General features: G+C 42.5%; 3 protein-coding genes across 5 annotated transcripts in view; 1 reads left to right on the forward strand and 2 right to left on the reverse strand.

Annotated features, from left to right (window-relative positions):
• PHTF2 (putative homeodomain transcription factor 2) overlaps positions 1–5,879 on the reverse strand; it is a 64,632-nt gene extending 58,753 nt beyond the window's left edge. For both annotated transcript variants that reach the window (XM_036401260.2, XM_036401259.2), the window contains exon 1: positions 5,820–5,879. The gene's annotated coding sequence lies outside the window, so the exon portion shown is untranslated. The remainder of the gene's footprint in view (positions 1–5,819) is intronic.
• A 512-nt stretch (positions 5,880–6,391) lies between these two features.
• Positions 6,392–10,371, forward strand: TMEM60 (transmembrane protein 60). 2 transcript variants are annotated; one of them, XM_036400316.2, is made up of 3 exons: positions 6,418–6,471; positions 6,850–6,899; positions 9,713–10,371. In XM_036400316.2, the coding sequence occupies exon 3, from the start codon at positions 9,755–9,757 to the stop codon at positions 10,157–10,159; it is 405 nt and encodes a 134-aa protein (XP_036256209.1). In that variant the 5' UTR covers positions 6,418–6,471; positions 6,850–6,899; positions 9,713–9,754; the 3' UTR covers positions 10,160–10,371. The 2 variants fall into 2 exon arrangements, with proteins under 2 accessions (XP_036256208.1, XP_036256209.1); XM_036400315.2 differs by lacking the exon at positions 6,850–6,899 and having other exon boundaries at positions 6,392–6,471.
• Positions 10,372–14,990: 4,619 nt separating this feature from the next.
• Positions 14,991–22,989, reverse strand: part of RSBN1L (round spermatid basic protein 1 like) — a 47,168-nt gene continuing 39,169 nt past the window's right edge. Inside the window, exons 7-8 of the mRNA XM_036400314.2 lie at positions 20,534–20,642; positions 14,991–20,452 (exon numbers count right to left, since the gene is read on the reverse strand). Coding sequence (XP_036256207.1) covers positions 19,799–20,452; positions 20,534–20,642 — 763 coding nt within the window. The 3' untranslated portion in view covers positions 14,991–19,798. The remainder of the gene's footprint in view (positions 20,453–20,533; positions 20,643–22,989) is intronic.

Genomic DNA, 22,989 nt, shown 5'->3' on the forward strand with positions numbered 1-22,989 from the left:
TGAAACCAAACAGACTAAATTTTCCTAGCCTGGTGTCTCTATGTTCCACTAGTTTTCACATACCTTAGCACACAGCAGTGACAGAGGCAGACATTCAGGGCCTCATCCAGCACACATGTGTCTGTGACTCCCTTGTTCAAGGATGAGAGCATCCAGAAATGGCAAATTCCAGGAAAGCTTTCCAACCATCCATCTTTTAGTAGAGAGATGAACACACATGTCATTGCTTATCAGGGCCTGACAGGTAAGGGCAGAGATGCCCCACATTGCTGCTAGCTCCCAGAGCTCTAAAGAAGGAACTTCAAGAAGACAAATCTCTTCCTAAAGACACGTCCACACAACTGATGGCAGAAGTCAGGATGCCCTGTAAGGCTGCACAAGGGTTTTAAGCACTCTAAACCAGTATCACCACAGGACACTGTCCTTAGTGACCAGCTGCCAGCCCCAGAGCCATCACACAGCTCCCAGGCTCTGGCTGCCCCTGCTGAGCCCACGAGCAGCTCTCAAGGATTCACCCCTGCAGAGTGAATTTCCAGTACAAATGGCACAAACAGCTCTGACCACAGCCAGCTTGAGCACTCTGCATCTCTCCCCATAAGCTTCCTCAAGCACCATTAACACAGTAATCTCAATTTATTAGGGCTATTTCCCCTCTCCTTCTCCTATCTGGACCAGGAGACTAGCATTTTTGTGAAGTACTGCCTAAATTAAATTCTGAAATAGAGTGAACTGAACCCTGTCCTATTATTCCAAATTTTAAGCTTCTGTTAAAAGGTTCAGCAGTGCTCACTATATTTATCTTTTATACTGCAAAGAAAAAAAGAAAACCTGAAGCAGTAACATTTCTAGATGACAATCTCAAACTAGCAAAGCTTAAGAATATGCATAAATTTTAACAATGAAAAGGCAAAATAAATGGAATTCAGTATCAACCATGTCAATGTTATCTGTAATGGAAGGCAGGGGGAGTGAACTATGAACACCACTAAAAGCCTTAAGAAATGATATCTCAAATCCAGAAAGGAACTTCAGCAGCTCAGGGACTTCTGCCATCCAATATAATACAGTCAGAAGAGCAGGGAGACCTGAATAAAAAGGGGATGACAAGGAAAACACTACAGTACAGCTCTGTTCATCAGGCTGTGCAATCTGATTTGAAATACACCTACTTTATTGGGAGAAGAATATTAAAATACTGGGGGAGGGGTTCTGAGAAGGGCTATGAATTACCAACAACTTGAAAGACTCTCCTATTGAAACAGGCAACCATGAACAGAAAAATAAGGCATTATAAAAAATTAAATGAGACTTCAATAGAAAAACAGAAAATAAAGTCAAGAAAACAACAGCTTCCCAGTGATACAGGCAACTTCATTTATTAACTAAGCTGAGAGGATAGCAAAGCCAAATTTTTAACAGGGAAATATTATATTACAACACATAAGTAGACTGTTAGACTCACTGCCACAGGAAGTCACTGAAGCCAAGATTTTACTGCCATTCAAAAAGAAAGCAGCTATTTAAACACACAATAACAATAATAATAAGGGGAAAAAAAATAAACACACAGCTGAGGGAATCTCAAGCTTCATAACCCAGGATGCAAGAAAGCATCCAAAGAGATCACTGGGCTGTGCTGGGCCATGCAAACACTGCCCTGAACCCGACTGCAGGACGGCCAGAAGCCAACACCAAGGAGAGCATGAGCCACACACAGAACAAACTGTCCCTTGGACACATCAACACCAAGGGTGTTCAGTGCCAAGGCAGCATCTGCCAACACCTAAACCCCAAAAGCATCTGGCACTGGCCAACTTCCAAAATGCGAGGCTTGCACGATTTCACGTTTGATGTGATATTGCTTTCATTTCTTCTCCCACTCTGCAGTTGTATTTTATTTTTTAAGAACAGAAACCACAACTTATTTGCAAATAGGAGTCCAATGCTTGGACTCATTCCAGAAAGCCATCTAGGCTCTTTGGAGAATATCTACCAAGATCACCTCAAATGAGCAAGGAATTAAATACTGAACATTACATGTATTCCCAGTGGAAACAAATTTGGAAAAAATCCCATTCACATGCATAAATTAAAAAATAAGAGAATAGTTCTAGGAACTCCCTGATATCCTCTCCTTCAACTAAAAAAAAAAAAAAAAACCAAACAAAAAAGCCCACCACAAACACAAGCTGTATTTCTAAATTTCCTGACAGCACAATGGCTGTCTCTCTGTATGTATACGTGTTTGCTCTAACTTTGAAGCTGCTCTGAGATGGGGCTGGACCAGACTGATGACCTCCAATGACCCTTTGCTAAATTATTCTATGATTACAAGTAGAGCATATCCAAACATTACACAGCAATACATGATCACTCTAATCAGAATTAACCCTTTTTTCCACTGTGACAATTTATTAAGCTCTTTGGGATCTTCTTAAAAATTCTAACAATTTCTTCAAAGAGTTAACCATTTCCTCCTCTGCATCCATCAAGAAGGACCTTTATAAATAACAGAACAGTAAATTCAAGGGAGAAAACATGATATTAAAAGCTTTTAAAGTCTGTTATTTTCACACCACCACATATCTTTGAGTAAGTGGTGATCAATGATCCTCAAACAGGAAGACGCAGCACTACCTCTATAGGTACCCCAAGAGTTTTGTTTTGTTTCCTTCACAAAACAAAAAAACATTAGAGAAAAAAACAGGCCTACCTTGCTCTGTGGGCAGAAGCAATTAAGGCTGCCTGCTCTTACCATTGTCACCACCCAAAATATTTTTCCTGCCCCCCACCCATCATAACAACCATCCCAAGTGCTTGGCTGGGCCAGTCAAAGTAGGCTAGTGCTGATGGCTCAGAGCTTAACACATAGACTGCCCAACAATTGCTCACTTCTTGGAGAAGGGAGGGACTCGATTATGACTGCCCTTTTTGGGTAGGAATATTAATTTGGGACACTACCTATCAAAAGTTTTATAAAAATTTGTCACAGTGTAGGTAGGTAATGTCTTTCAGTTGCCATTAACTTTGGTTTCATCATCTGAGTAAGAAGGGACTCAAATGGGAGAAGACAGACAAAGGAAGCAATTGTACAAGCTTTGTGCCCTTAATAAGTGTCTTGCTAAAAATCCACATAAACTGTCTGATGATGAATCCATAAACAACACTGTTTATTATGAAAAGAACTTCCTCACAGACAAAAGAAAACCCAAATCCCAATCTCTGACTGGTATCATTCTCACTCACAGGGATCCTGAGAAAAGACAAAAAAATTCTTCAACAGTATTTCTACTAGAAATAAGTAAAGATAGATATATATAGAAAAAGCCAAGGAAGACAGTAGATGTAACTTTGGAGAATTAGGAAAAAAATAAAGTCCACTGCTTTCCAGTGACCCCTGCCAGCTGCGACAGGAACAGCATTGTTCAACTCCAGCAGCATGCCACCCCTCACTGCCTGGTCAGCTGCCTCAAACCAGGCTGACTGGAATTCTTTAACACACCTCTGTCCCCCCTCTAAAACACACCAATACTGCTTCCCCTTTCAAAACCGACAGGACTTTGATTTCTCCCAGAATTCACACCAATGCCTGGCAGCTATGGATACAGCCGGGATCAACTTTTTGAGACAAGCTGAGCTAACTCTGTTTTGGGATAAACCCAGAATACTTGAAATTCTCCATGGAGTTCCCAACAATTACTGACAACTTATTTGTATGTCACGTTCCACACAGCGCAAGGGGAAAAAATTATTGTGCAAACATTGAATTAAACCAACTAGGTTTCCAAATTCTGGTTTCCGAATTCTTTTTCTGGTGACTCAGGCTCATGTTTTATCCCTTGTAATATTTATATCCAGAATAAAAACATACATTGGCAGTAAAACATAGCAACAGAATGTGTAACTGCACAAATATTCCACTTCAAACACGGATTGGGATCTTAAATACACAGGTTCCAAGCACTGCTCTCAACCTTCACCTTCAGAAATGAAAGTTGCTGGCAAATATTGTACAGTGGAGTCCATCAAGGTGATGTGCATACATACATTCATAAACACCTTAGTGGAACAGAAATAAGACTTCTGAGAAAAGGATTATCCTTTCCAGGGAGTCACAAGCAAAGAGGCAAACCAAAGAAGATCACCAAAACTTCAGAGCTACAAAAATAGCCAAATGCATACAGCTATTTATAACCCGGAGATTTATGCACAAAACACTTTTAGCCTCTTAATCTCAGGGAAACAAAGTCTGATGCCAAGCACTAATGTATGTAACAGAAATACAGAAATACATCCTTCTGCTGCTTACTGACCACTCCAAGTGCAGCTGAAGATATTAGGATTCACTTACTAGGATTAACAGGTCATTTCAAGTGATGCACTTCTCCCTGATAAAACAGATACCACCATCTGTTTAACATCATCAACAGGAAGATATAAGCAGACAAATTACTGATGACACACCATCCCTAGTCTCATTCCTATTAGAGAAGTCGTGTCTCCAAACTGTAAGGCAAGCTGTATTTTCTGTAGGAACATTTCATCACAAAGAATTTCAGAACATTAATTAAAGTACTTTCAACAAGTCAGGTTTTCCAATTAATTACTTTTTCCATTTAATTATATGGCAGATGGATAAGACACTGGCAAATTTGGAACAAAATCCAAGACTCGGCAGCGTTGCTTTTCAAGTGACCAGTAACAGCTAAAAGCAGTAAAAGGCAAAATACCAGGTACAGAGCTTAACACCATGGACTCAAAGTTTCACTGAATCTGATAGATCTGATAGTAGCACACACTCAGAGGCTAGGGTATGAGAAACAGAAGTAAAAGTAACAAACACCTGCACGCTTCTAGTACTGTGGGATACATTTTCCTCAGCTCCTTTGTTTCTAACAGAAAAGACAGCAAATAAAACACCAAAAAATATGACAGCATAAACTTTGAGTGATGAGAAGTTCCCTAGTATTTTGATTCCCAAACGGAAAACCAAGGATAAACTGCAGTCAGGTTGCCACTGCCTAAGGGTGGAAAAGAGGAAAAAAAAAAGGGTAAAGCAAAAGAAAGCATAAACGCATGTAAAACACAAGAGACACGAGACGAGGTCAGAGACGAACATGAAGATGCCGAAATTCAGAAGCTCTGAAGGGAAGCAGAAAAGACGCTCTATCGTTCTATCACCTGACACAGGCACTGAGGCAGCTCTCGGTACGCTCAAGCAGCTCAGTGGGAGCAGGAGCCTCACAGCAGAGCCGGAGCGGGCAGGCATTGCCCCGAGCACGGCAAGGGCCCCGGACCGTACCGGCACATCTCCGCCCGCACCGGAGGACACGGCAGCCCGGACACCGACGGCTCCGGGACGGCGCGGCCGCTGCCCGGCCGGCCCCGATGCGGCTCCGCGGCGCTGCGGGCAGGGGCCGCCCGGAGCCGCGCTCGGACCCCCGCCCCAGCGGCGCCGGCTCCCGCCGGTGGGAACCGCGGCGCCGCGGAGGCCGCGGCCGCCCGCCCGTGCCCCGGCAGGGGCTGCTCCGGGGGAGCTGGGGGGCGGCAGCCGCCACGCTCCCGCCGCCCGGCCAGGGCAGCCGCGGCAGCCCCGCCGGTGATGCCCGCCCCGCGCCTCCGCCGCGCTGTCCCCGAGCGCCGAGAGGGCACCGCCGCCTCGCCCCGGCCGGCTCCCCGCGCCGCGGTCGGCCCCTTCCCCAGCCGCGCGGGGAACTCGGCGCCCCGGTTCTCCCCCCGCTCTGCCCCGGCGGGACGGAGACGCCCCCGGGTGCCGGAGCCCCCCCCGTGTGCCGGACCCCCCCCCGCCGCCATCTCACCGTTCGCCGGTGCCGCGGGGCAGCGCGCGCCGCACGCAACGGCGGCGGGAGCGCGAGGCGGCGGCGGGAAGGCGCGCGCGAGGCAACAGCTGGCGGGGGAAGCGCGAGGGAGGGGAGCGGCGCGCGCGTCCAGGCGCCAGCGGCGGCAGCAACAGCGCGCCACCCGCGCGCGCCGCCGGGCCGGGGGCGGGGCCAGCGGGGGACAGCAGCCAATGGCGGCCCCTCCGCCTCCGGGGGCGGGGCCGAGCCGTGACTGGCAGCTGCACAGACCAACGAGAGCGCGGGAAAGGCAGGGCTGCGCTTGACGGACAGGCAGCGAGGCGGAGGCGGGGCTGCTGTGACAGACAGGCCTTTACACCAATCGGCGGCGGGGGCGGGGCTCCAGGCTGACCCGCCGCCAGCCGGGATGGGCGGCCCGGGCTCGAGGGGCGTCACCGACAGCCGGACTAGGAAGGCGGGATTAACTTGAGCGACGTCGCCATAGCCCAATGAGAATGGAGGGCGGCAGGACGCGCGCCCCCGCTGGCCAATAGCAAGCGCGGGGCGGGGGAGGGGGGCGGGCGGTTCCCTGAGGCGGAGCGGGCGGGGAGGGCCCCGCGCCCCCTCAGCTGAGCGCGGGCCCCGCGGACCGGGGGATGCGCCGGGATCTGCGGTAGGTGACGGGCAGCGAGGGGGGCTCCCGCCTCCGGGACCGCCGGCACGGCCGGGGAAGCGGGGCCTGGCGGGACAAGGCCGTGGGGCCGAGGGAGGGGCCGAGTTTGTGAATACAAAGCTGTGTTTAATTGGGGTTTTAAGCCGGGCCTACCGCAGTATTTCTTTCGAAGTGTTAACTCACCTATAGATCGGAGTAGGCTCTAAAAAGGTATGTAATGGAACTGGGGTTCTGTTTAATATGGCTTCACCATAATACGAATTTCAGGACTTTTTTAGGCGATGCTCACGCTTTAAATCTAAATGTGTAGGTTCATGTTATTACTGCTGAGCTGACTGTCATGTGTGAGTTGCCCTCTTTATTTTTTCTCTTAAACAGGACAGTATTAGCTCTCATAATATCCTCGTTATGCAGATCATCCCACCAAGGTCAGTGATGCTCCTTGGATAGTTTCTGCTCACTGAAAATATTCACTCTCTAATTATGTTGGTCCTTTAATAGGAGTCAGGAGCTTTTCTATTTTCACTGTGTTCTCACTGAAGAACCAGTCCAGACCTGTAGCACAGCTGCATCCTTTTCCAGTGTCACCCAGCTTGCTGGGATAGCTGGGCTCCAGCAGAGAATCTGCCCATCATCTTTGTTTCACTATGAGATAATCAAATGCTCCATGTAATCAAACCCTTCATTGTTATGTCAGCTCTATATCCAGCTCTCAGCCTTCAAAATCTGGTAGGTTTCTTTAACTGGACTCTAAGATCTCAAAAGTACACTTGGATTTTCTTGAGTTTTCATCTCAAAATGCCTCTAAAACTGACTGGATTCTTGCAGTCCTGCCCAACCTGGCAGGAATGTCTGTTAGGTCAGGGAAAGGCAGTGTAACTTCTCCATGCTGAATTTTCTGCCTGTGTTTTCCAGTGGTTCTTAGCAAACTGAAAGTATTTTCAAGTGAACAACCTTCAAATTGAGTAGCCCCATGTAATACATCTTCAGTAGCTTTGTGTTTCCTCTAGAGACAGGCGATAGCACCTTCTTTGGGTATCTATCTGATAACCTGATACTTTAAGAGTGTTGAGTTTCTTTTTTCTTTTCAGACCTAAGTTTCCAGTCTGTTTCTCTTTGGTTTCTGCTTTCTCCAGTTTGCTAATAAGAGAGTGTCCTTCTTGTAGTGTTTGTAGCATTTACTTCCAGAACTGGTTTTGAAAAACATTCTCATGAAAAGAATGTTGAAACTTCATTTCAGACCATGACTCCTCACTTTAGCCACAGACTTGCACGTGAGAATATTGCAAGTGTTTTCAAAATACGGTAAATGCTTTAGGCCAGACATAGTAATTGTTCTGCAATCCCCTGCCAGCTGGTTTAGGTTTGTTTCTGTAACAAGAGCAAAACAATGCTATCTAAACCTCCTCCAATTTTTTTGTCCCCTTAACTCGACTGCTGCTTCTGAGCTTCCCCTGTTCCCCAGCAAAGAGAAGGGTGGGGGGTCTTGGTTCCACCCTGTCAGGAACTGCCTTTGACCAGACCCTTTGGTGATCTGAGCAGAACTCAGACTGTGAAAAGCAAAACTACAAAATCCTATTTTAAACTTTCTCTTTTTTTTCTAGTTCCAGCTCAGGGAACTGGCCTGACTCGGACACAAGTGTCAGCCCCAAAACAAGGAGGGGACACACTGACTGCAACTCCAACTTAGATTATTTTAGGCAAAACTGGATCTTACTAAATCCAATCCACTGAATCAAATCCATAACTGGATCTTCTTACAAGAAATCTTACTAAATCCAATCCACTGAATCAAATCCATTCAAACTTCAAACCCAGACTGAACAAAGTAGTAGATCTGTTTGTTGAACTGTGTATCAGAAGATGCAGATTTAAACTGTAGGATAATTTTAGTGATGAACAAAATTGTTATCCCCTCACTGTAAAATAGTAGGTCATCTCATAACCAGTTGAGACAGCAACTTTTACTTCCCTCCTTCCAGCAGCAAATCTTATCTGAGCACAGAATTTGTTCAACTTGCTAATCTGGCAAAAAACTATTCCAGTTCTAAAAAAAACAAAGGGGTGGCAGTAGATTTGTAGATCTGTGCTTGCTGGGTGAGTTCAGCAGCCACAGTCAGGTGATGTTGTGTGCTGTGGTAATAACTCACAGGAAGCAGCAGCAGCAGCAGCTCCTGGGCACAGAGGGGCAGCAGCTCTTGTCCTTCCCTCAGCATCTGGTGCTCAGCATTCACTGCTTCAGAACACAACATCACACTTCCAGTAATTCAAATATTTTTCTAGTCTGGAACAAATCAAAGCTCATTTTCTTATTTCAGGTGAAAGATTATTTGTGTTTTAAAGGAAATTAGTAAAAATTTTAACTCGAATTTTTGAAATGGTTAAAATACATATTTCAGCACCATTTCACAGGTGAAAATTACTCATTTTTGTAGCATGAAATCTAGAGGAAGATCACAGTCCTTCACACTTCTGCTTTTTACACCTGTAGTGAAAGGCTTTTGGCAGATGCAGTGGTAAAAACTATCCAGTTAGGAAGATAAAAACTTCACTTTCATGACTGCAGCAGCAGATGCATTTATCTTGTTTTTCTTTTGTCATGACTACAGAGAAATTTAAATATCCTACCCAGCCAATAAACCTGTCAGCCAGTGTCTGAAATACTTGAGATACCTGCCAAGAAGCAAACCTTATCTGTAGCTTTTAGTCATTTCAAGATTGCTGGCTGACAGAAAGCTGGGCAGTGCTCAGTGTGAGCCCAGATCAGTTCAGCTGCAGCTCTGCAAACTGCAGGATCCCTGCGAGGGTTTTTGGGCTCTTTGTGCTGGTTCAGGTTTTACTGTGGTTATTTTGTTACAGAGACAGAACTGTTATGTTTTGTTTTCAAGTGTTAGCTCTGAGTGCCTCAGTACTGGTGGAAAATGGATCTGAACATATTCTTAGCTTTCAGAAATCCTAAATTAGTCTGACAGCTTGTTTAGGATTAAAGTACAGTTTGTTTCACTGAACAGATTTAGATGAAGGCACTTACACAGCTGACTTAAGGCACTCCAAGGGAATGGTGGACTGGAGCAAACCCTGCTCAGCTGAGCATGCTAATTATGAGAGTGCTGGGAAGCAGCATGTGGGTGAGGCTAGCAGTGGGAAAGCAAGAGCAAGGAATTGGTCTCCTTTATGGAATATGCCTCGTGGTGGTGTAGAGCCATCTTTTGATGCCTTCCCTCCCCTTTTTGTTTGTTAGGTTGTTGCTGACAGCGAAGGCCTTCCTCTCAAAGCTGTTTAAATGAGAATGTCCCTGGCGCAAAGAGTGCTGCTGACATGGCTTTTTACCTTACTCTTCCTCATCATGCTGGTGCTGAAGTTGGATGAGAAAGCACCGTGGAACTGGTTCCTCATTTTTATTCCAGTGTGGATCTTTGACACAATTCTTCTCGTTATGTTAATTGTAAAAATGGCTGGGCGCTGCAAGTCTGGCTTTGACCCCCGCAACGGCTCCCAGAACATGAAGAAGAAAGTCTGGTACCTCGTTGCCATGCTGCTGAAATTGGCCTTCTGCCTGGCCCTGTGTGCCAAGCTGCAGCGCTTCACCACCATGAAACTGGCCTACGTGTTCATCCCCCTCTGGGCCCTGCTGCTGGGGGCCATGGTGGAACTGGGATACAATATCTTCTATGTACGGAGAGACTAGGCTAGGCCAGGTGCTTTCCAGGGCCAGGACTGGCACCAAATTACTAGATTATTACCATTTTGCCACAAATTTGATCTTCAAACTAGAAAGCCAAATGAGTCAAGCTGGAGACTTAAGCTAAAGCAGACTGAAGATTGAAAGTAGACATGTTTCTTTTTTTTATTTTAAAACTCACATATGCTCTTGTAAATAAAAGTATTTGTTCAACATAAGCTGTTCTAATATGATTGCTGATACTTGTTACATGGAATAAGATATGGGTTCTTCATGTGCAGGTAGAAGACCTTGTCAAAAAAACCACAAATGTTCTACCCAGAGTATCCAGCACATTGAGTAACCCCAGGAAAGAGGACTAACATTTTCTGCTACTTATCCTGTAAGTCAAGAAATAACCAGTTAACAGTAATTTCCATACAGAGCTAAATTTGCTTTAAAAATCAGTAACAATTGACAGCAGTCAAATAAGAGCAAGAAAAGGAACACCTTTTTTTTTTTTTTTGACAGTGAGATTCCATTACCAGTGTAAAAATAAGCAGTTTTCTAAGCTGCTGTAACAGCCCATAACCAACCAGTTTGTTAACCTTAGGGAACACAGTTGGTAGCTGAGCTATGCCAGCAGTCCTGAGATCCAGAGAAGAGGGAGACAATGGTATTTCTTTTCCAAGTGAGAGATCACCAATGCTGCAAGAGACTGAAAATACAGGGTGAGTATAAAATACTGCATTTGTACCTGCCTCAAAGTGTTACTTGAACAAGACAGTCTTTAATAGCAGAGGATATGAAATTTTTGGGGGTGAAGCCTTGGCTTCATGGAGCACTGGCAAACTCAGATGTGAGGAAATGACCTTTGTCAGGTAACAATAGGACTTGAGGGAAGAACTGGAACTACAAGTGTATTTTGTGGGCTAAAATGCTCTTCCAGGAGATACAGTAACACCAAATTCAAATGTAGCAGTTATCTGGGACATTATTAACATGCATACTGAAAATACTGATCCATTCCTAGAGACAAAAGAATGTCAAGTGAATGAAAAACAGTCTAGGGTAACAGGACATACCTAGACAAGTGTTTCACTAGTAAAATTTTAAGTATGTACATTCAGCTGTACTTGTCTGTGCAAAAAAGTCTTCCTGAAGTGTTTGGATTTACTCTTGCTGTTTCATCACACAGATGTGGGTAAAAACACAGAGGAACCATATTGTGGGAGGCTGCTGAAAGAGCTTTATCTAAGAAAACATGTTGCTTTCTATGGCAGTTAATCTGAATTCAGAATATCAGGTAACAAATCCTCTATAAAATGAATTTAAGTAATATTTATTTATTTCAGAATGGTTGACTGTCCTACCTTGCTAAAGGAGAAGCCAGGAAAAGACAGAGACAAAAGAATTCAAAACAGTAGCTGTTTTTAAAAAAAAGTAAAAATATTTATAAACTCTTTCTTTTTATAACAAATCATTGGTTTTTACTAAGCAAACCCATGTACCCAGCCCCAAGATATGCACATCAGGTCATTTATGGGGAGTGTCTAGCAGGAGCAGTTGTTTGGAGGTGTAGCTATGCATTGTGTAGTTCTCAAAAATACTTCATCTTGCTCTGTGTTTGAGAGTTCTTGCCCATTCATGTGAGGGTCCCATGGAGCACTGACTTCCTTCAGTCTTGAGTGATTTTACAAGAAAAACTGGCACTTGTGATGAGGATGTGCTGTGGGGAGGGGTACATTAATGTCAGAACAGGCTCTGAGACCTGCTGGCTACAGCAGCTGTGAGAGTGAGCACACACAGGTGCCACAGGTACCCATGTGTGGGGTGCAGAGAACAGGGTGCTGGGTGTGTGTCCAGCTTTGTGTGTGGGGTGGGAGAACAGATTTGATCTGCAAGTCCCACTTGGTTCTGTTCTGCAAATGGGAACCCAAGCCACGGAGCCCCTGTCTGGAATGGAATGCCACTCCATGGCAGGCAGTCTAGACCTTGAGCATTTGTTATGGCTGCTTTCAAAATGTATGAAGAGTATCTAAAGCCCTACCTCCAATTCAGGTAAACTTTGATGAGCCACTTAGCAAGCAGTGATACAAGTGTGTAACAAGCATTCAAGCACCTCAGACAAGATGATTTTATCTGCACACACACACACACACACACACTTACCTGTGGTAGGTATGGGACCAAGCATAAAAGAACACCCATGGTCCTTTTCCATCTGATGATTCTGGAAAAATAAAATTCCAAACCCTCTTGTTTAGAGGATGCCAGCACAGCCCCATGCTGCTCAGGAGAGCAGAGCAGGTTTCCTCAGCCCAGCTGACAATGGTAATTGATTGTTATGACAGAAAACAAAAGATGGAAGAGTAAGAACTGGCTTCACTGGAACTTGGTGTATTATTAGCAAGATAGGCCATGAATGGTGACTCTGCCCCCTTAATAAAGCCCTTCTCTTCCACAGATGTAACAATTATCGGAAAGTTTGGCATCTCTAATTAACTAGAATCACACACAGTCCTTACAAATCTCCTTGTAATTGTTGCCTCTAATTCAATAGGAAAAGATCAGCAATATCAGTTTGGGTTGTGGGTTTGGCTTTTTTTTTTTTTTTAAAAGGTTTACCAACCTTGAAATAAATTATTTGGAAAGCTGAAGCAGATGCTTCTTGCTGGTGTCATACAGAAGTCACACACAGCCAGACAGAACTGCTCAGCTTTCCAAGCTCCTTGTCCTTACAGGGGAACTTGGACAAGAGCATTTCCCTTTTGAGAATTTTGTATCATATTTAACTGACCTGAACAGTGCTGAGATCTTTGTGCACACATCTCTGCCTTATCAGAACTTCATTCAGAAGGATCTGTGACACAGAGTACACTATAGCCCACTGTGACCTCTCCAGAAACAGCTGCAGGAATTAATTAAATCTGTTCATAATTACGCTGTTCTCAAAGGTGCTGATGACAGCTTGGAAGTGGAACCAATTTCCACCAATCTCCTCACACATTTTCCTCAATTTACCAACTGATCTTCAGTAACAAGATAAAACAAGTGAAAAGCAAATTTGCTGAAGGTGGCAGGAAAAGGAGAGCTCCATGCTGAGATGGCTCACACTGATTTGTGATAAAAAAGGCACAAGGATGTCTCAGCTCCCTGCAGCTGCTGATGGGGGGCAAAGGAGAGAATCTGGCTTTCAGGAGCTTTGTTTTAAACTGCAATTCAAAAGCTTGTTGAAACCAAATGGAAGTTATTTCTGTGTACTGATGATATATATTGGACATGGAGAGATACACTCCACATAATTTCTCTCTTTCCATCATGTATACAGGTTTGAACACTTCAGTATGCATTGCAGGTGAGTATCTGCTTTTGTCTGATAACAAAAAATCATTAACACACGTGTGAAAGGTCATGAAACTGAAATTTGCAATTGCCAATTCTTACTGGTTTTCTTGATTTGTCACCATTTTAGAACAGTATCTAGTTTTGTGTTCTTTTTATACTTGAAAAATGCAGTTCTGTGACATGTGCATCCCCACCTATAACAAAGTTTACCCTGAATGCTCTGAGAACATGTGCAGACACACATAAAATGCACTGCCAGGCACAGAGGGCAATAACAAAGCCTGAACTAGCACAGGACAGGGTGCACAACCACTTGAGGGATGTATTATCAGTATTATTTCCTGATACATCTGTATCACAGTACAGAAGCAAAATGTTTGCCTAACCTCATGAAAATTTTCACATTTCCACAGTGTAGAAAGTTAGGTGACAGAAACTGGAATTGAAAGTGGAAATTATGAGACTCCCAGAAACTTAGAATTTTAACATCAGGTGTTCCCTATTTTAAGATCAATAAAATTTTGGGAAAAAAACCCCAAAACATGGCTTTTCAGTCAAAAAGCTCCTGAATAATTGCATCCTGAGAAATAAGTTGTTTGAATTTACTAGCATGGAAAACATAGCACTATCATGTAACACATTATGCTTTTTAATTAGGATTGCAGTAAAAACAACTATGCTGAGTTGTGAAAAAAACATTTGCACCTTTTTACTGTCACTTTACTGGTTTTAAAGGTTTTGATGGAGTTAATCTCCCATAAAGCTCTGGAGACCTGAATGGGCCTGGCTATCAACTTGCTGCTGAAAAGCATCAGGCTTTGAGAACTTAGGGAATCTCTGCAGCTCGACCTAGAGTACTGTTCAATACAAATTCTGCATTTCCTCCTTGGATTTGTACTGAGGTGGGATAAAGAACAGGAAAATCTGCAACTCAGTGATGCCATTCCCTCTGATCTGCCGCTCCTAACAAAACCAACATCCCAAGCAGACAAATATAAGAGAAGTCTCTCTACAGTGCAGAACAACAGCCTAAGAGCAAGAAACAGGAAAGCAATGAGAATGTGAGCTTAGTTCATCCACCTTAATTTTTATCTCAGTGTTCTTTCTGAAGTTCATTAAAAAAATCACCATTTAAAGATGTTTTTAGTCTAAAAATTCAATTTCTGTGATTAATTAAAACACTCAGTTGCTTCAGCTCACATTGGCAAGTATCTGGGTGTTACTCTTGCATGCTAAGAATAAAGATTTAGCAGCCTTGACTTATGTTACATAGTCTCCCACACACAGGTCTAATTCTCAAGATTTTCATCTCCAGACACCAGGAGCAACTTTCTCTGCTAACTGCCCCACTTTGTCTCAGCCAGATGAAAAAGCTCCCATAAAAAGCACAGCCCTTAGAGCACAGGCCTGAGCTGCACCCAACATGGCACCATCATTCCAGTGGATGGCAAATTCAATGAGAAAACAGAGTATCAAAATAGCTATTGAAAAATCAAACTTGATAAAAATAGAAGTTTAAACTGCTGTTTTAATCAATGTTTGTATCAGGTAACTGTACACCAAATATTAAAGGACTATTTAGGACTAACGCCCTCATCAGTAGGCTCATCTATCAGCATGACCAGAACAAGAGAAGATCAATGTTTAGCTGGCACTCAAGTACAGCACGGCTTCAAAGCAGAGATCATATCAGCATCAAAGCACAGAGAAAAACAGTGGTTAGAATATAATACACTAAATTTGCAATGTCAGTATCCCTGATGATTCTAACAGCAACCTAAATATTGTGAAGTTAATCACTGCTTCTGAACAGAACACAAAATAGCTTGCATTTTTAAGAAAAATGAAATGAGTGACTGATGGGAATCAGTTCCCCAAATATTCCCACATATGTTGCAAATTCAGTGGGATCTGCACAAAATATCAGTAAGTTCTATACAATTTTAAAGTGCATTTCATCTGTTTAAGAAAGTAATAAAATATCAGCTGAACACAGTGACTCATAATCAAATCAAACAAACATTCTTGACAGTCATTCACAGCAAAGCACAAAGCAGTGAAAATTTGTCTTTTCCATTTCCAGCTTGGATACATACTGGTAAGGTACAGGCACTGTGCTGCCTAAACACAAGGCTCTCTACACACCTGACCACTACAAGAAAATAAATAAAATGACACTTGAGAAGCTTGAGGAGTTCTTTGATCTGTTGATCAGAATCAGTACAGCTCTGAGCCTAGCAGGGTCACGTGGCAGTGTGCTATCTCACAACAGTTCATTCTGCCAATGAACAAGGAAAAATCATGGATTTATTTTGGTCAATTCAGCATCTTATTCACATGCAGATATTAGAAAACAGTCATTTTGATAAATGAATACCAGTCTTGTGTTTCTTGGAAGACTTACTCAATTTTCCAAATCTGTGATGTTCGGATCGCTTTCACAGCATTCTACTATTTCAGATTTCCATTTCCTACATCTTTTGCAATTCCAACTTATTTACTGTGCACATGTATATCCACTTAAAAATCAACTTTATTTATCATCAAGGAATTCTTTCACAGATGAAGAATTAAATCATCACCCTCTAAAATAATACTTTATTTCTAATACTAGATAGAGTTAATATTTCAGTTAAAGTAGTATTGAAATATTCGCTATAGTAACAAGGAAGGGAAAATCTGCATGCCAGCAGTACCTGTAATGAAAATTCTTTCAAGAGTCAATTTTCAGGCATTTGGAGGGCTGGGGGTGACACAACACTGAGTAACACTTGTATGTAACACATGAAGTCAGTCGCCAGTGAAATGCAAAAGATCCGGTAATATTAAAGGAAAAAAAAAAGTAGCTACCTCCCTTGAAAGCTTTTTTAGCAACTGTAACAATGCAATTCTTTGCTACCCAAAAAATATGTACCAGGATCTAGGAAAACATCTAATTTTCTGCACATCATGTTATTAACTGGAACACCACTGCACGTGCAGGGAGATAGGAACAGCACCAATGGCCTCAGGCAGCTCTTTCCAATCTGCACAAGAACAAGGGCCAAGAGAGACAACTAAAACACTGGAGATTTCAGCCAAAATAACACAGATTTATATATCACCAAAATCCAGAGAAGGGGCAAAAGCAATAAGCAAGGACTAATTTCAGTACAGCAAAACACATGAAAGATTTATTGCTGAAGCAAAAGTTTGAAGATGAAGTTGTATGCAGCAGGAATAAAGGCCATAGCGCAGGACTGAAGCAAGGCCTTTGTCAGATTAATGAACAATTTGGGAGGTGACATTCTCAGAAAAAGTACTCCCCTCTCAAAGGACAACCTCATTAAAATGAACATACCACAGGGAGAAGACACTTCTTTTAAATCTTTTCTTTAAAAAGCAAGTAAAAACTAAACAATAATGCAGCCAGACAGCCCAGACTGCAGACATCTGTAAATGCAAAGGGAGGTCTGGTAGCCATTGAAAATCCCAATATGGTTCCAATTCGCTCTGTAAGGAATTCTGCCTAAAGTAAGAACCTAGTCTGTCTCAAAAATCCAAAAGAATACATACAAACTGCAAAAAGCTGCCACTTTAAAACATCTCTTAAAATTCTGAAAGTGGTAAGAACAAAATGGGTTGAATATGTGGGCACTTCAGAAGCAAAACCTCAGGATTAAGATACCTGAGCAGAAGTTCAAGACTACATCAGCCAAGACCACTGAGCAGGTCTCCAAAAAGAAACAAAGTTCTACTCTTAAGTGTAAAGTTGTATTTGCTCATAGTTTTCAAGGATTTATTCTTTCTGTCTGGACAGGGCCTATGCTGCAGAAAGTTGGCAGCTGTCCTGGGGGATGTGTGTCCACACTTCACTAAAATCTGACAGGTTACCAAAAATGACTTGAATGAACCCAAACAAATGGTCAGCCTATGCATGACCAGCACACTGGTAAGATTTGTTATTCTGAGTCAACTAAATAGTTTTGGGAGTTTGTTTTGAGTGGTTTTTGTTTTAAAAAGCAGTATCTGGCAAGGCTGGTTTGGCTAAAGCTGGAGCCCTCATCTATCCCAGCTGCAGAGCTGTGTGCTTGGTGCAAGCTGCAGCTCTGCTCTGCTGCTGCTCTCCCATGGGCAGCACACAGAACAGGAATGGCCAAGTAACTGTGCATGGATGTTCATGAAGCCAGAGATTACAAGTGGAAGTATTATTTCCAGAAAATCCAGAAAACAATCAAGGGAGCTGAGACCACATTCCTGCTATAAGGGAGGCTCAAATTCTTACATGAACAAATTAATTTTTTCAGATCAGAATCTGCTAGAGGCAATAAAATACCACATCACACATGGATCATTTGCTCACAGCAAAGGGGAAAGAAAGATCCCTGAGGCTGCAAAACTGGTAGTAATCTCTTAGCCAGCATTAAAGAAAACAGTAGTAAGACTTAAGGATGTATTAGCCACATCCAAGAGACTCACATTCCTATTGCTTCTCTAATACATATTTATGGCTATGTAGGAGTAATGTTTAGCAATTCAAATATTGATTTAATTAATAATTTCTTGACATCTTTTGGATTAAACCAATCAGCGCACTCATCTAATGAAGAGCTGATTTTAGTGCCACCTGTGAGTATGCAGTAATATTTTAAATTTTAACAACCTATAAGGAAAAAAGCATTTACAACAGAAGGACCTCAGGTAGTTGAACTGGACATTGCCTGAAAATCACATTTTTCTATTGCTACTAATGAAGCCAAAGTGACCACTAATTGCATCAAAGTTTATAAACTGGGTACTTAAGGATGTACAACTTCCAAAAATGTTATACAGAAAATTCCTACCAAAAATCAGAGATACAGAGGGCTTTGGAAATAATAGGCCTTGGATGTGAAGTTTTACATATTGAGCTGAAGGACAGGCTGTAGGGCAGTTCACTGCTGTGTGCAGCTATCCAAGAGACACGTATCATTTGGCTGTGTTTGAACTACACAGGAGTACAATACACAGACAATAAACAGGTTAAATGACAGAGTTACCAGATCAGATGCTAGCTAGCCTTGAAATTCTTTTCCCTCAGAACACAACCTAAAAGAATCCAAGTGTTCCATAACTGGGGAAAGAGAACAGTTAACTTGGACACTGTTGTTATTTTCTTAATGAAACACCTCTTGCTTCCAAACTGTGACTCATGAGGAACCTTCCCAGTACACATATAAGCCACACAGCCTCTTTATTGCCTGGCACTATCACCACAGGGACAATTCAAATCCAGGTATGTCTCTGTGAATTACAGGTCACTGCCAAAGTCCAGGCCTTTTTAGCTTGGTAAGTAATTACTTAAATATTCTTTTAATTGCAGTCAGATAACAGATTTGAGGGAATGGTTGCTTTTTTTGGCTTGTTTTGTGGGTTTGTTGATTTTTTTGGTTGCTTTTCTTTTTTTTAATGTGAAGTGGAACTGTCTGAACTTGAACTGTGCCCTGAGCTGGGCCAAGAGGCAAAGCCCAGGAGAGAGTTTGCTCCCTTGCACCAGCTCATCTAGAGAGATGCAGGCAGGTACTGGCAGCACTCCTGGAGCCCACTGCGTGTCCAAGTGCCCTCCAAACAGCCAGTCTGACTCCCTGTTCCACATGAGTATCTGACAGCAGGAGTTTGGGGAGTGCCTGGAATGAGCACCCATAAGGAACTGTGTGAAGGGAGGACTGATTCTGCCTTCTGACTAATCTGCATTTACAGAGATGCCTCAGCTCTACCTCAGTTTGCTACAGCTCCTCACCCTCAAGGCGTAAGGGCATCCTATGCATTAGTGGCAGGCAGAAACATAACCACTAAGAGAGGCAGTTGGACTGAATTATTTTTTGCAGACCCAAAAATAAAACCAATCTGTTATTATGAACCTTTATTAAGCAGCTCACATTTCAGTATAAATCACACTAAAAAGATTCTTAAAAAAGATATTTACACTACAGTGCTGACACATTTAAAATGAAAAAATTGGTATAAATAAGCTCTATGGAAAAGCCTGGAATTGTCAAAAAGAATTCTGGCTCATCTTACAAAAAATATATATGTTAAATGTCAGCTCTACTCTAAAACCTACAACTCAAAATTATTTAAAGACTTCTTTATGTTAAACCTGCAGTGTTTACAGTGCATCTGGCCCTAAGTGCTTTGATACTTCACAGTTATGGACAGGCACTGAGGAATGTTACAAAGCTACATAACTATTTTCTGTAACAGATGCGAAGACAAGTCACAAACTTGCCTCACAATTTATGATCTTTACATTATTACATCATTAAGTTTAAAAAGGAATTTAAAACCATATATACAAATTCAGCACAAAAAATCATCCTCTCTTTGTCCATGCAATTTTGGATATGATGAGCTAGGCTGTCTTGTATCATCTGGATGTACGTGACCTCCAGAGCACAACTTGCCTTGTAAGTCCTTGTTGCCGGTTTCAAATTTAGAATCCACTTCCAACTTTAGTGATGTCAACTCAGCGTGACCCAGCCTAGCCTGAACATTCTGTCCCCCGACGTCATTAGGTGTCACTGTCTTTTCAGCAACATCAACATTCATGGGTTCTTCTTTTACTCTGAGAGATGCAAGAGGTTCATGTTTTATGGGCACAAACTCCTGCTGCAGGTACTTGGTCTGCAGAGCATCTGGAAATTTGGTGTCTTCGGAGGTATCTTTGCTCACGGTACAAACTCTGTCAGTCTGAAGTCCAACAACCGAAGACTTGGGGTCTGCAGAGGTCCCTGCTTCAACAGTATTTGTGTTTTGAGAGAGTTCTTCCTCTGAATGATAGAGCTTGAGCCGGATGTGCCAAGCCAAACTACACACAGCTGAAACTGTTTTGAACTGGTGCACAACATTCCTCGGGATGAAATAAATGTCATTATCGAATAACTGGATTCTGGCATAGCGAATGCCTTCCCTTCGCAGCTGATTAAGCTTTGCATCATCAACCCACTGGACACACTGTAGGGAAAAGGTGGGGAAAGGTGAAAACTCTGACTTAGTACTCAGAGGACACTGACCATCAGTTCTCAGTGTGCTTACCTGTGAGAGTGGAGGCTCATGCAAATCTAACTGCATTCGCTGAACTACCTCCAAGAAGTCCTCAGCATGAAAACAAATTACATCTTTGGTTATACGAGGCTGCTCAGACCTACAGAAGAGTAACAAGTGCACAGTCAGAGGCTGAAACTACCGTGCTGCAGAAAATAACAAAAAGTCTGCAAGCAAGGATAAAGCGAATTTTTTAACTTAAAAAAGCGCAACAACTCTACCATAATCAGCAATTAAAAAAAAAAGTTGATCAGAACAGTTAATTCTAAAACAGAAGCTCATTAAACTGGTTAAACAAATTAACTACAATTTCTTTATAAGTGGAAGTAAAGGCAGCAATAAAAGGCCAACAAAACACACTATTTTCCATTTCTATTTTTAGCTGGCCTCTTGGTTGCCTAGATGTTGAAAGACAGCTGTACCAGATAGACTGGGCCTACTCTGTCAGCACTCCAGCACCCATCAGGTACCTGAGCACAGAGCAGTCTGACTGGGAGCACTGCTCAGCACCTCAGCCTCCAACACCTTGCCCAGAGGTAGGAGTAAAAGCTGAACCTACATTAAGCTGCCACAATGCCAGTAATCAGCCAATGGCTCCACAAAACATCCCTTAAAAATACATCCCTATTTATGCTCACTAGAGAGAGCTACCCAAGAGCAAAGTCTGAATAAGGCTTTGTCTCCATATTCCAATTGTTAGGAGAAACATCTCTAGTTCCAAAGCATCTCTCCCAAAGAAATACACACCATTAATACAGCTCCTCTGGAGACATCATCTAGAATCAGGTCACAAAAGGCAAAAGCATCTACAATCCTTATAAATTCCTGATCTAAAGGCCAAACTCTGTTCCTCACTGAAAACATGTTAAAAATAAAAGCTCTACATACTCGCTTTTGAGGGATATTTGCATTTCAGAAAGATTTTTAAAATTTAAATGTGATTATATGAAGATTTCATTTATAAAGCATAAAGCTCACCTTGGAGTAGTTTTGCAAGGACAGTTTCTCAGCCAGAGAGAACCTGGTTAGAATTTCTGTCCTTGCCCCTCTGTAGCCCCCTGGGCTGACAGGAATGCAGCAGGGAATGCAGCAGCTCCTCAGTGGGCACAGGCTGCACATCCAGACACTGCCCATGGGAGCAGGGAGTGGGAGCAGGGATCAGAACCCACTGCTGCCCTCCTGCCTGTGCCTCCTGCAGGCAGGGCTGGCACCTGCCACCCCTGCAGTACATCCCTCACCCTGCCTCCACCCTCCAAAAACAGGGTACAAGTCAGACATAGGGGGCCTGGGGAGCAGCCGATGCAGCAGAGCTGAAACATTTTCTTCTGAAATATTTCAGAATCCAATAGATGTTCAAGAGCCCTTTTTCAATTGCAAGATGAGCACCTATTTTTATATAAAGATATATATGTGTCCTGTTATTACTGTTCTAGGAAGCAGGCAGTGAGGTACAGTTCATTCAGGCTTTTTAAACATAGGAGACATGTTTATTTTATTTAGGTCATGGCCTCAATAAAGCAAAAAAATAATCAGTCCGAGGCTATTTTCAGGAGAAAAAAAATCCCAGATCAACTACTGAAAGTATGCTAGGGAGACTTTTCAGACCACATATTTTACTTATTAAAGATTAAAATGTGTCTCTATATTTTGATCCATATACTCCCAATTTAAACACTGAAAGCAAAAAGCTTCAGAAACACTTCTAACCAGTGGTGTTAAAAACATTAACTACATTCATCTACCTTTTATAATGGAAGTATTTATTTTTAAAATATGAATTTGCATTTGGCGCCCCCAATATTTGTAAATGAAGTTAAGACTTAAAATCAATTGAAAGAGTATTTTGCACACTTAGAGAACTTCAATCCAAATTGATGTGTTTCCCAGCACTGTCTATTCTGGTTTATACACTGTCATTCCTACTCTCAGTCCATATGTATCTGTCCAAGAGGATGATGGATCACCAGCTCTGTACTGCAATTTTGTCACAGAACACAACATTCCTTTTGCAAACAACTGAGAAAAAAATACTATCAGATAATTTTAAATTCAACACAAACTTGAGATAATATTTTGCAAAACCTTTATTTTAGGTATCGTGTATCTTCCCCCCAAGCAGAACTATAGACAGAAGTTCAGTTAATGTGCAAAAAGACATTAAATGAAAATAAACATAAGATAACTTCAGAAAAATCCATTTAAGCCTCTACTAGAGAACTGCTAGAACTGGTTTTGGCAGTATTTTTTCCCCTTAAACTCATTCTTCAAAAGGATTGGATTCCTTTTGCTGTGACTTTTCAAAATAGATTCAAAACTTGAGGTTTCACCATTAATATTTCTGGCCTAATGCATAAAGACTGGCAATATATACGAAATTCCTATGATCACACAGAGAAGCACAACTTCAGTCTCTAGAACACAAACCTGAAAGCTGCTTGCTGAAGCAC

Source organism: Molothrus ater, chromosome 5 (assembly GCF_012460135.2).
Source record: "Molothrus ater isolate BHLD 08-10-18 breed brown headed cowbird chromosome 5, BPBGC_Mater_1.1, whole genome shotgun sequence".
Classification (NCBI taxonomy): domain Eukaryota; kingdom Metazoa; phylum Chordata; class Aves; order Passeriformes; family Icteridae; genus Molothrus; species Molothrus ater.